At 36.4% G+C, this 13,748-nt stretch overlaps 1 protein-coding gene across 2 annotated transcripts in view; it reads right to left on the bottom strand.

Annotated features, from left to right (window-relative positions):
* The window catches only part of CTDP1 (CTD phosphatase subunit 1), a 100,426-nt gene that overhangs the window by 69,744 nt on the left and 16,934 nt on the right, over positions 1 to 13,748 (bottom strand). For both annotated transcript variants that reach the window (XM_032694951.1, XM_032694942.1), the window contains exons 3-8: positions 12,988 to 13,081; positions 11,405 to 11,533; positions 9,927 to 10,077; positions 5,232 to 5,322; positions 4,018 to 4,184; positions 1,348 to 2,433 (exon numbers count right to left, since the gene is read on the bottom strand). In XM_032694951.1, the coding sequence (XP_032550842.1) occupies positions 1,348 to 2,433; positions 4,018 to 4,184; positions 5,232 to 5,322; positions 9,927 to 10,077; positions 11,405 to 11,533; positions 12,988 to 13,081 (1,718 nt within the window). The remainder of the gene's footprint in view (positions 1 to 1,347; positions 2,434 to 4,017; positions 4,185 to 5,231; positions 5,323 to 9,926; positions 10,078 to 11,404; positions 11,534 to 12,987; positions 13,082 to 13,748) is intronic.

The following is a 13,748-nucleotide window of genomic DNA, read 5'->3' as shown; positions in this document are numbered from 1 at the left end:
TTCCAAAATCAAACAAGGAAAAAGTCAACTGTTTCTCATTATCACATGCTGTGTACCATAATATGTTATTCAACTCTTTTCTCTAGAGAAATGTATATGTTTGGGAGGGTTTCATTTACATTTATCCTATCAATTTTAACCCCTCACACAGTAGTTGCATCTGATATACAACTACATTCAAAAGCCACCAAGTGCAAGGTAGACAAAGAAACTTTGAATTGAAGCATTCTAAGATTTGAAACTGGAAAACCAGCAGTTATATAGACAGCTAATTCCATCTTCTAAGTTTTAGGTTGTTTTTACTACTAAAATCTCTATCTCTGTTTTTACTGTATGTTTTTACTCTTTAAATACCTCCCTACGTACACTCTATCTACACTTAAGGTCATAGACACTTCAAGGAAAGTATACACACTAACAGTATAGCCAGTGAAAATATATCCTTCTTTAAAAATACAAGCCAATGAAACAAAGCTGCTTCTGGTGTACTAAAACCTTACATGAACATGAACAGCAGTCAAGAAAAAATAACCCAATAGGGGGCTGATGTGTATTTCTTTGCTTATGACACCTAAACATGTCCTAAAACTACCCGTAAGTTTTAGATGATTTAAAGCATGCAGGTTTACTTTTGGATTTCATGGGTTTGATAATCAGATATTTAGATTCCACGTAACTTCAAAAGGCTAACAAAAAAAGTGTACTAGAACCTAGTGCTGGCCTGTTAGCTCCTCTGTGGCAGCTACCAAAGGTGCATTCCTACCAATTATAGCCATGTAAAAACAGGCAGCTTTGTCAAAGGCATCCCAGAAGTTACACTATGCTCTCTTACATCTCCCTTGACAAAAATGTACAGGTTAAGCACAGAGCAGTGACAAGGTACCATCAGTCTCAAGGTAATTTGTTTGAATTCCATACCAAGTGAAACTAAACCATGAGAAGTTAGATCTGAGAAACTGTGAAAGAGAGCACTGCTAGAACTTTATAGCAAGACCACTATAAACTTTTCTTTGACATAAATGTTGAAAGTTTATAATCAACAATTTTAATAGTCAAAGACTCAGTATTACCAATTCTTAGCCAAAAAGTGAGACATAACACATTACATCAGAGGTTATTTAGTGCATCCTCCTTTTAACAATTAAAAACCACACGATTAAAAAGACGACAAAAAGAAAAATCCTTTTCAAAAGGCTTCTGAATCAATTTAGGAAGAATCTTTCCTTAATTTCAATTCAAATCTCTGTTACATTAAAGCCTGTAGGTTATACAGAAAAAACAGTTCAAGGCATGCATGAACTGTATCAGCCAAAAAGCTGCTGGAAAACTCAAGTCTCAAATACCTACCTGTCCTTGCTGCAATGAGATGTGTTGCTTTATCAGGATCATCAGCACTCAGTACTAGATTCTTCACAATTTTAGCTCCAAGTGCTGTGGCATGATAGTGTTCCCGTGTTTTCTCAATGGGGAAGTTTGTTGGGTAAAGTCCACTAAATATTATGGTTACGTCTGACAACACTTTACTTTTTAGTTCTGGTACTATTTTTCTGATGTCTGGAATTTCCTCAATCTCTTTTTTCAGGTATTTGTCATACTTTGTGTAATAATCAGTGTGAACTCGCACAAGGATCTCTTCAAGATATATTAAATGGTCATCATCATCTGTATCATCCTCCTCCTCTTCCTCCTCCATACTCTGGTCTAAGGACTCACCCATTGTAATTCCAGACTGTTCACTATTCTGGGATTCTGTTTCAGCTTCTTTTTTGTCTGCACACCCATTACCTAAATCACTAAGGCTTTCCTGTTCACTTTCTTCTTGTGCTTCAAGATCAGTTTTGTCCTCGGTATTTTCACCAGACAGAGATTGTGTGTCCCCAGAATGGTTCACTAGACCATCCTTTTTCTCACTCACATCAGTGCAACTCTCTTTCTCCAAACTGTCATCCTGCAGAGGTTGTTTGGATTTCTTCCAGCTTCTCTTTTCCTCATTCTCACTGTCTGATACAGAAGTGGATGACTTTCTGGTATCCAAACCACCGTCACTTTCACTGTCGCTAGACAGTTCGAAGTCCAAGACATTTGTTGTCTTCTCTTGGGTTTGCTGCTTCTCTGTAACTGTTCTATCAACTTGTTCAGAAAAAATCTGAGATTCTTTTGTATTTGTCAAATCGTTAGTGACCTCACTGTCCATTCTGTGATCGGTGCTATCATTTAAGGAGTCCTGGGCATCAACTTTATCATGAGAGTTCATATCCCCATCAGATGTTTCACTGCTTACAGAAGTACTTCCATTTGCAGTGCAAGTGTCCTTCGCAGCTTTCTTGAGACCATTGCTTTGTTCTTCTACACATATAACATTCTTTATTTCTTCAGCATCCTTTGCTGATGTCACTGTTGGATCCAGTGCCTCTGGTTTTGTAGAGTAGTTTACTAAAACACAGGTAAGAAAGAAAACATATATATATTCTCATTCTTCATGTGGGTTTTTTTTTAAGATTAATCAAAATTTAATTTTCTTTTACCTTAAACACAAAGTTGACATATGGAGTTAGACTTCATTATGTCTGGCATTCATCACTAGGCTTTTGAAAGTTGTTAACGTACTCTAGGTGTCAGTGAGTACTAGAAAGAACTGGAAAATCTAACAAACTTTACTTTTATAAAGAAGTTATGTAACCAGTTTTTTTTTCTTCAAAACATGCAGGTCATAAGTAATTATTTGTTAACTATGCAAACATTAAATGATTTACCTTGTAGCATAAGTTTTATGATTACAACTCAAGGAAACAAAAATACTGCAATGGAGAGGAAAAAAAAGGGGGTGGGGCAGAATTTGCTTCATAAGGTCCTAATCCAGAACTACAGTACAAGAAGTTCCTTTATAAACTTCCATGTCTTTCAAATATGACCTACTTTTCATAGCAAAATAATTGCATTTTAATACTTGAAAAGATATACATGTTTTAGCAAAACAAAGATGCCATTCAAACTTCATTTGAGACTGACTGAATGCAAGTAAATGGGTAAGAATCGCAGACAGAAAAGTAGTTCTAGGATGTGTCTGCAGCTGTCTCTTCTGGAGACAAAGAAATTGCAGATATCCAAAAATTTGCAAACAAACATGCACCAGGAACACTGTGTGCAGTCACCCTACTTTGTCTCCCTTCTGTGTGCATGTTCCTGTCCTGCAAGTAACAATGAGGGTCAAGTGTAGAGGTCCTACATCACAGTGATCTGATTCAGGCTGAGTACATTATTCCTCTTTCCATATTGGACACCTCTAGTTCAACAAGGGAAAAAGAACAATGTCACATGTAGTAAATAAAAAAACCCCAAAAACCTTGGCTAAAAAAAAATTCCCTGCAATTCTTTCCTAAGACACTGTGTTTGAAATACATTTTGCCCCCAAATTATTAATAACCTAGTGATACACACCTTCTAAATTCATTACGTGTATTACGCTGTTGAGCCTACTGAACAAAAGGTTCTTGTGTCAAATGCCGGAACAACATGTTAAACAGATGCTAAAAATCCCACATTAATTTTATTAGCATAATAAGGGAGGTAAACAGAGAACAAAACATTCATTTTCAGCAGTATGTTGAGGCCATAGTTTAATAACTATTACTTCCAAGTCCCAAGGGCAAGGAAGGGGACCAAAAAGGAGAAACCTACAGAAAGCAAATAACTGAAATGTTTTACATGGGCATGTGGGAAGAAACTGACCCCTCTACATGTTGTTGAACAGTTTGGTGTATTGCCAAAGCAGCTCTCAGCCATAACACTATTACTAGTACTCCACTTCTGCTGTGGTTGCCTGCCAAAAGGAAAGCTCTCAACAAAACCAGCCTAGTTTTACTGAACTACTCACATTTGAGCTGTCAACTACAGTAGTCTAGGATTTCCCATCTGAGCATAACTGCAATACCACTAAAGACCACCACAATGACTTGTATCAACCATGTTTTAAAAGTGGACAAAGTTGTAAAGGTGGTTTAAAACCAATCCAATTACCTTTCCTCTTCATTTGCATTTCTCTGGATCCAGGAGGTGCATTAATATCTCCTATCCCCTGAAAGTATACATACTTCTTCACAGTTATCAAATTGGGCGCAAACTTCCAAACATCCTCTCTATCATCAATGATGCAAACCATGGAATCCCCACATGGAAAGAGATCTCTAAGAGACAGAAGAGTTGATAAAATTGATCCAGTTTTAGAAATTTATACAGCAATGAAAGTAGTTTCTGCTGATGTTCTGGTTTATTATGAGCATGTTTGCAGAACATGATTATCCATTAACTTACAAAAATCTCAGCAATATTAAAATTACAGAATTCAAAATACAATATTCAAACGGATTAAAATTAATAAAAAAAGAAACACCTATTTTAAAATCTCTATCCCAAAGGCTAGAAGCAGAAACCAACGAACCTCTGCAAGAACAAAACATTACAACATTTCAGTCTAGTTTTCACTGTTTTTGTTGACAAACAGCCTGAAGCCAACTATCACATGGCCCATACATACCTATATATATATAGGAAAAAAGACACAAGAAGAGTTTTTAAAGAGTAGGCTCATCCAATCCAAGATAAAGGAAGCAAAAACACTAATATCGCCTCTCATGTAGGTGGAGGAAGAAGAGTACCTAAAGTGCATATTAAAAAACCAGAGCAAGAGAAGAAAACAGCTTCTCATTTGCTACAGACATATGCAGAGAGACAATAGTTTTTAGTATTTCATAAAGCTAGATGAAACATATCTGTTTTTATACTCTGAAAAACGTGTGAACGTGAATTTAGATTACAATATGAATTCAAGGCTCTAGATGACCTAATTTCAAGAAACAGTAGAGAAGAAAACCTGCTTATGGCACATTTGAAAGCCAGAATACTACATATCCAATTATAAATTAATCTCAAACTGAGAGTTTTGGTTTAATTAAGAAAACCCACAACATACAAATCATTATAAAGATCACAAGACAAAGTGGAAATGTGCCATTGCTTCACACTTCCACTGTTCTGCCACCACAGAACCCATTAAGTAGATGAAATACTGCAATGTCTAATATCTCAGTTTTACTGAGATGGTGTTGATATTTAAGAGGCAGATAAAGGACTATAAACATGACAAGTACAGAGGGAGTACTTTTTATTTTATTCAGCATATTTTCTCTCCTTGTTGTCCTGTTTTGTATAATGCTTAAGACCTGCATACATACCTAAGATTCCCAGTTTTAGAAAATGGATCGATACATTCATCCCTTGACAATATCCGATGGGAAAAAAGCTTCTTTTCAGGGTCCAAAAATCCTTTTGGAAGAAGAAATTAAAAAGTTAATGTTCAAGATGTTTGTTCCTTATTGACGTTCTATATAATTCATCTCTTTTAGTCTGCACAACAGCAGTTTAACAGACAATTTTAAGGTAAGAGATTATATGGGAGAAAGTACAGCAGATCAAGTATTTGTAGCTAATTCAGTTGGATTACTTTTAAAAATCCCATCTCGCTTTCTTTCAAGATGGCAATAAAACTGAAACGAAGGTAACTTAATTTGACCGCCAAATTAATAAGGCTGAAAGAGATATGGCAGGGGATAGATACACATGATTTTCACAACTTACATTTATTTCTCTATAGCTGGTTCTTTAAAGCTAAATGCTCTCCTTAGCTCATTAATCCTAGGGACTGCAGAGAAGTCTCAAGAGTCGGCAATGTGCTGCAATACTTAAGCACAGTGGGCAAGTTAAGGGACAGTTCCAGCCGGAGCTCTTGCATTTGTAGGTTTTAAGTTGTACCTCTAACAACTACTTCAGTACATCTACACATAATAAACATATCCTGGGATTCCTAGAAATATTTAGGCCCAGTTGCAGTAACTTTTCTGACTGCACTCTTTAAAAAAAAAAAAAAAAAAAGACAAACCGAAACTGAAACAGAAGCTGTGCTAGCTGATCTTAAAGCAAGGTAAAATGCCCTTATTTAGGGAAGTGGTGATTTGGGTGTACAAACACACATGCATATGCTTCTGAAGTAGTCTCCAATAATGAAGTTCACCCTCATGACCAGATCAAAGTCACGTAATCGCTTAGAAAGAAACTGGCATTTTACATGCTAATCTGTATTTTTCATTTTACTAAATTTGTACTGAAGTTAGCATCAACTTCATTCTTATGAATAATACAAGGCAGTCAATACTTACTTGGGAACAATTTTTAAAGTTTTATTTTCTTTTATTTTAAATGGTGGCCATCTTATTGTCAGAATCAGAGTTCAAAATGACCACAGACTCTAAGGACCAACTTTAATTTTCTTTCAAGGAGCTTTGAGATTTTCACAGAAAACACGTTCAAGTCTTTTTAGCTGTCTAGCTCCCAGGAGTACGTTAAGTTGGGAGTTCAAAAACAGAGGGTATAAATTAAAAAAAAATAAAAAATCAGTCATCACGTCTGAAAGTTGATCTTATATGTACTTAATATTAATGTGTAATTGGAATAACTTAAAACCCATAAAAGCAAGAAAATTCCGAGTTAAGGACAGAGGTTCAACCTTAACTCACCCGACTATGCTTAAGAATTGCTGCAAACTCGAAGAATCATCCCCTGTAGTGAGACCCTTGCAGTACCTAGGTATAATGAATTGAGAGAATTAGCTACAAAGATTTATTGCCATACACACAGATACTTCGACAAACTACATAAGCTGTCATACAAGTTGCTGTTCTTCCCAATAAAATTCTCTTCCACTAATTGTTTTAATACATTAAATTGGACAGGAGTGCACTGATTACATGGTAAAACCTCAATGATGCACTCAGTTGCAGTGTTGTCTAGCTAAAACTGTAAGAAAAGGGAAGCTGAATAAAAAAGCCCAAATGCAGAAACCCTGTCTGCCAGGGATTAGAGATGAGGTAGCATAACAAAGGCAATGTTTGGTGAAGGTTTATCAATAAGCTGCTACACTGAGGATACCGCTCAAAGATCCATCTGCACAGATAAAAGCCCACCTTAACAGAGTCGGGTCTTTCAAAGCTACTTGAATAACACAGAAAATAGTACTGGTCTTTTGAGAAAGTTCTCTACAGGTCAAACTGTTTGGTTTCTTTTAGATCCTCCCTAGTCAACTAAATCAACATAACAAACAACCTTGATGTTTTCATATCTCAGGGGAAGGGCAGATAAGGTTTTACTCATCATACATCATTTGTTTTCAGCAATAGTATGTTAATATAATCTTTCAAGCTTGGAAAAGGCTATATTGGTTATTCACTCTCCTATTCAGCAATTCTACTCCATGCAAGAGCAAATAAGACAACCAGTGAGTAGAGCACATACTCTTATAATTGAAACATTAACTTTTAATTGGTATATGACAGCAAATAGAACATAAATCTGACTAAAATCTTCACATTAAAAATAAGTAGATGCAGGTATTTCCTCCAAGATAAAACCAAGCAGAGGCTAAAACTGGCCAAAATAATTATGTAGTGGTGAAATACTATAGGAAGCTCTAGATTATAAAACCCAAACTCATCTTCGTAAACATACTACCAGATACCATTTTGTAAATGAGTCAAACTAATAAGGGGTTTAGGATAAATTATTTCAGCAGATATGAATGATGTTTACAATTATCAGCTAATCCCACTTAACAGACGATAGAAGGCAGCTGAGATGAGAGAAGAGGACTGACAAGATATTATCTGTTTGCAAAAGCCTTCTACGACATGAGAGGCGCAGCCCAGAGTTCAGATTTCACAAAGAAATATAGGATGTATATACAGGACGTAAGGAAACAACCTTCTTCTTATGAGAAAAATCCCCAACATTTTGTTACAAGTTCTTTCTTTATGTAACATAGGAATAACAATAAAATATCAAACTGACAGGTCTCTGTGAGAAATCATTTAACCAATACTGCCATCAAGTGTTCTCTGTGCGTATCAGCTACGTATTTCTGTTACCGCATCTTGGTTGCACAGGTGAGCAAGAGACCAAAGACTGTATCAACTGTTTCTCCACAGATTTCAACTGAAGCTATCACCATTACTGCACAAGTAATTCACTTGCAGTTTGAATGCCTTTGATGAGGTTAACTTCAGGCAAAAATCCAGAAGTCTGGGGATACAGGGAAGTAGCAATACCCTAACTAGCTCATTTGGTGGCCATTTCCTCTATAGAATAATGGAGCAGGTTGAGTATGATGGCCACTAAGAGGCTTGTAACATTTCAAGTATCAGTCTGTCCTAGCATGGGGACTGTAAAGTAATCCAAATTTTACCTCAGAGATTAAAATGGGCAGAGGACCAAATCACACATAAAGAGAAGATTGAGCACTCCTATATTATTAGTTAACTACCTCTGCAACTCATTCTTCTCCCTGGCTCTAAAGCCTATTTGCTATACATCTTCTGATTTTATTTGGTATACATCTTCTGGTCTTAGGCCACATGCCAGATTTTGGTACGCAGATAGAGGTGAGGAAGATTGTCCACCCACTTCTAAATACCACACAGGTATTTAAATCTAGTGTATGAGAAACTATCCCCCTTTTGTTACACAAGATAAAAACAGATTCTAAGAAGAACAGCTGGGTAAAGAAGTGTCAATGCATTAGCAGTACACAATGTATAATCCAACAGTGAGACTGACAAAGCTTTAGGAACATTCTTCAAACAATAGTCAATAAAGACTGAGTAACGTGGATGGTCAGGACAAGACACAGCTCTCAAACTTTCTTTCAAGGAGAATTAGCTGGAGACTACAAATAGGCATCACATTCTGATTACAGAAATACTGTATGTTGTCATTCAGAAGTCTCATATTTGTCATTACAAGACTCTTCTGTGGTATTCAACATGCATAAAGAATTGTTTACTTAAATATCTTTTCCCTAAACTGTTTGAAAGTTAACTAGGATAGTTAGCTCTCTGACTATTTTGGAATCTTCCTCTCTTGCCAAGAAGTGGGATAACGAAGACAGTGTTGTTCAAAGCACTCCTGGCAATAACACAAAAAAAGTAGATGTGAAAGACAACTTAAAAAAAAGCTAGGAGACATGGAACAGCAGCATGGACAGTTTGACATGCAGAGTCAGCCTAAAACATTGTTAATTATATTGTCTTAGACCAACAGACTTGATAAAGATAATGCTTGAGGAGATAATGCTATTCTGCCAGTGAAGACTAAAATTGGCTTTCACCCCATCTTGACAGTTTAAACATATGGTCACATTCCTAACATGATTCTGACCCATATCCTTGCATAACCAGGGCAGTTTTCTTTTCTACTTGGAAAAAAATTTCATTCAGTGACCCACACAATAGACTACCACTGTTATAATTCAAATGCAAGTTTTCGGTTACTAGGAGAAAATATTTCTAAGTTCTTGAAAAGAATATGTGAAAATACTGCTAGACTTCTGTTTTTCCTGAAGTAAGTGCATCTCAGTTCCAGGACATAAATAGAACTGCTGTAAATTGTTTTATAGCAGCAAAATTTCCTTTGGTGGAAGGAAACAACATGGGGGGGTTGGTGTTCCCCACAGGAGGAGATAATCTCACATTGTTCGTTTTTATGGAACGGTTACTTTAGATTTTTAAGACAAGTGATTTTGTAGATCATTTTTAGAGCCCCTCAACATAATTCCTTAATTCAATAAGAAGGCACAAATTGTCATACCACAGTCTGATTCTCTAAAGCACATCTGATGGTGGAAAAAGATTATTTCTAATATTACAGGCCATACAGCCACTGTCTTGTAAACAAACTAAGAATTCTACTTACAGGACTATTTAGGAGATGGCTTTCCACAAAACAAAGAACAAATACTTAAAAACAACCACAGAAGGAAAATTAGTCATGTGAGTATGAAAGCTGAGGATGCAAATATTGTTAAATGTAAACACACTACTCACCTGCAATTGTATGTGCATACAGCCTGCTGCCAAAAGTAAAAACATGTAATTCGTAGAGCTTGGCAATTTTCTCCAGGAATTCCTTACAATGAGGACGCAAACGTGTGTGCAACATTGGCTCACCTCGACCTAACTGGAAATGAAATATTCCCTAGAAGAAAAAGCATGTTGAATGTTATCAAAACAGTAAAAAAAAATGTCAGCATTCCAGAAGTGCCCTCTTCCATGACTTCCACTACCTTTATTTGGTCTGATTAGACTAAAGCAAGTTTTGGCCACAAGATTATGTGGATGAATGAAATTTGAAGCACATTTTTGCTCTGTGCCAGGTAGTCCAACAATAAGGTTTTCAAATGCAGGAAGCTGTACTGTTGAAAAGGTTATGATACAGGTGTGGCTTTCAATCAAATCTTTACTAATAGCAAACTAATCCGAGAAATTTCTCAAGCTGTTTTTTTCAAAAAAGTTCAGGCTCTCACTCGAGTCAATATCTCTCAGTGAACTTCACACATATACGTACTGAGCTCAGAGAAAGACTTTGTTGGATGAAAAAATATGATGTCTATGCAAATAAACCATCAGGTGCAAACCAGGAAGGAAGCTTGTAGATAAAGATCCCAGTCAAAAATCTCAATATTTTAAAAGTATTTTTCTTCAAACCATGCATTTACACAGGCAAAGGCATAGCCTTTCAGGTAAAAATGGAGGGTTTTTTAATCCTTAAATTGAATATTCACGGTTCCCTTTCCTCTTCATTGCAATGTACATCAGTTTTTGCTAGGAAGTGTAAACACGTGTTGAACCTACTGGACATGCAAGAATGTCAAGAGGAAAGAAAGAACAACTGAGCAATCACAGTTTGCATGATACTGACATTTGAATTTGCATCCTCTGGTTCAAAGACACCGTAGACACATTTCAACATGCTTCTTGTTTGAAGTTTCCAAATTGGAAATGTTACAAGCTAACAGTCCTTATCAGTTCAATGACAAGCATTTAATGAAGAAATTAAAAAGCAACACACAACCTCTCCCTCCCCACCCAAAAAATCCCCAAAGAGGATAAAAAAACTAGACATACTCAAGGAATGACAAGCATAGCAACACAGAGAATTGCTCAAAAAGGGACTTTGAACAGTAATTCACTATATCCACCTCAGACTTGGAGGGAAAATAGTCTCATTACCGAGTACTCAGCTTGTGAATTGCAGAGAAAGGAAAGCAGAGATTAAAATTAGCTACCTGAAATTTCTCAGAGTGATTAGACTGAAAAAGTGCACAAAAGCTTGAATGGAAGAAAGAAAACTGTCAGTTTCAATGTAGAGAGAAAGGAACATATTTCATAAGACTTGTTTCTCATTTTCTGTTATTCTTTAATTGCAATTTTACCTAATCACAGCATGTTCTCTTAAAAAACCATCATTTAAATGCTAGAAACATTCCTGTTGTTACACTGGTTTGAAAGTTAACACCAAATACCTTGTTGGACATTTGTTGGCAGTGCTGTTCTGTAGTATGGATCAATGTCTGGTCCAAATCTACCATGAGCACCAGTTTTCTATTTCGATGTAGTCGCTGTTGATCTTCCCTTCCTAGCTGCTCAGCTTGCTGTAACAAAAATATTTAGTGCTAAGCTTAACTTAAAACAAATAAAATTAGGTTCGTTGCCTTTTGTGTATTGTAAACTTGGGAAGTAGTTCTGCTACAAACTAACTACATAAGAAGTTATGCTTCAACATAACTGTAGCAATGACAGCTTTGCCAGCAGTTTTTCTACAGAAAAAACCCCCACTCTCAAAGTCTACTTTCAGATCTTCGTGATGCTTGTAACTCTTAAAATTGATAAATTCAGTACAACTTTCAAATTTAATAAATAAGTAACCATCAAATTCATTTAAGACCTAGTGTCTTGAGAGGAAATAACAGTAGCTCTGGGGTACACATACAAAAAGTTCATCAGTAGGTCTGAGAACTTTGACTGCTACGTTCAGTAATTTTGCATCAATTAGGTACAATCTGGCTGACAACACCAGGGTGAGTATAAAACTGAAGCTGCTAATGACGGAATTATAACTGTCAACTTCAGATTAAAGAATACATGCCTTCAGACATATTTAGTTAAGATTATGTAGCCCTATGTGGGCAATATTATCAAATTTCTTATACTCCGGTAAATCTGAGAGAAGTTTACTCCTCTTGTGCACATCTACAAACTTTCAAAGTACCACATTGAGCTCTGTGTTCACTTGACCCACTTCTGATAGCAAGTTGCAGTGTTACCCTCAAGGGAGATAAACTTAAAAGCAAAGTTAAGTTGGAGCATTACAAAGCAGCGGGAGCCAAGTGTGAACTGCCCTTTCTAAGTCTCTATGATGGGGACAATTCCAGCTGCTTATATCTTCACAGTTCCTCTCACTGGTGTTCTTCTAAGAGTTACCAGGAAAAAAAAGTAAGCAGCAATATAAAGTAAAAAAAAATATCAAGCTGGTAAGGAAGACAAACAGAATGTTTATCTTCAAAATAAACATGCTTTTCCCCCCTTAAGAAACTGAGGGATAAACAAGCATATTTTGATAACTCAGATTAACAGAATATTTGAAAAATAACAAAACAATTTTAACATACAGGCAAGTTGCAAACAAACAAGCTTCACTATACCTAGTGGGAGCAATTACAATGTGAAGGGTAAAGCTAGGTTTTAAAGATATTGCAAGCTTTGAATACATTTCAGCTAGTGGAGCTTTCCACTAACTGCTCATTCTTAGAGATAAAAACATTCCACCAGTAAGTTTTCAGGTTGTCACAGATGTGCCATCTTTTCAGTACACAGCTCAAAAAAAAAAAAAAAAAAGAAAAGAATAAAACCTGAAAACAATCAATCTACATGAAGTTAATACACAAAAACCCTAGGCTACTGATGTTTAACTCCAAATTTGTCTTCAAGGGGAAGCCAAACTTTCTGTGTGAAGTATATACAACATTAAAGAAACTACTATAATTAAGTTTCTCAACTGTGGAGCTACTGTGAAAGGTGTGAATAAAGCAAGCCTGATGGTACTTACCTCAGAGCTAACTTTCAGTTCTGGGACACTGTGAACCATTGACACGGTTGCTGTGGATAATGGCACATTCTGCTTTCCATTCCTGCTTCGTATCCTAATCACATAGGAAAAAGAAGCATCAAAAGAGAGTAACAGTTTAGTGAAAAACTGAACATGCTAAAATCTGTAGTATCAAACCAGTCCCCACCAAAAAACTATGACTTAAGAGAGCTATTTTGACCAACACACTTCCAAATTCTTGTTAATGCAAGTTCCTAGACAAAATGGCTAGAGATCAAAGGAGCTCACTAGAAAAAACTCTGCAAAAAGTCACTATAATATGTTATACTTCCATATGGTTATTTCATGACAAAGGACACTATGATGAAACACACATCTATGTATTGATTTGCACTAGAAAGCAAGCTATCATCATCATCATCATGGCTAGGCTTGGCATATAATGCTTTTGGAAAACTCCACAAAAGAGTATGGCGTAATAAACACTTGAAGAAAAGCACCAAGATCGGTGTTTACAAAGCCATAGTGTTGTCTACTCTCCTATACGGCTCCGAATCATGGGTCATCTACCGGCACCACCTGCGTCTCCTCGAACGCTTCCATCAGCGCTGCCTCCGTACAATCCTTAACATCCGCTGGTCAGATTATGTGACCAATACATCTGTACTAGAGCAAGCAGCTGTCACTAGTATTGAGGCCATGTTGCTGAGAACACAGCTGCGATGGGCAGGGCACGTCTCAAGGATGAAGGACCACTGCCT

The sequence above is a fragment of the Chiroxiphia lanceolata genome, chromosome 1 (assembly GCF_009829145.1).
Source record: "Chiroxiphia lanceolata isolate bChiLan1 chromosome 1, bChiLan1.pri, whole genome shotgun sequence".
In the NCBI taxonomy this organism is placed as follows: domain Eukaryota; kingdom Metazoa; phylum Chordata; class Aves; order Passeriformes; family Pipridae; genus Chiroxiphia; species Chiroxiphia lanceolata.
Note: the sequence above shows the minus strand (reverse complement) of the source record. Positions and strands in the feature narration are given on the sequence as shown.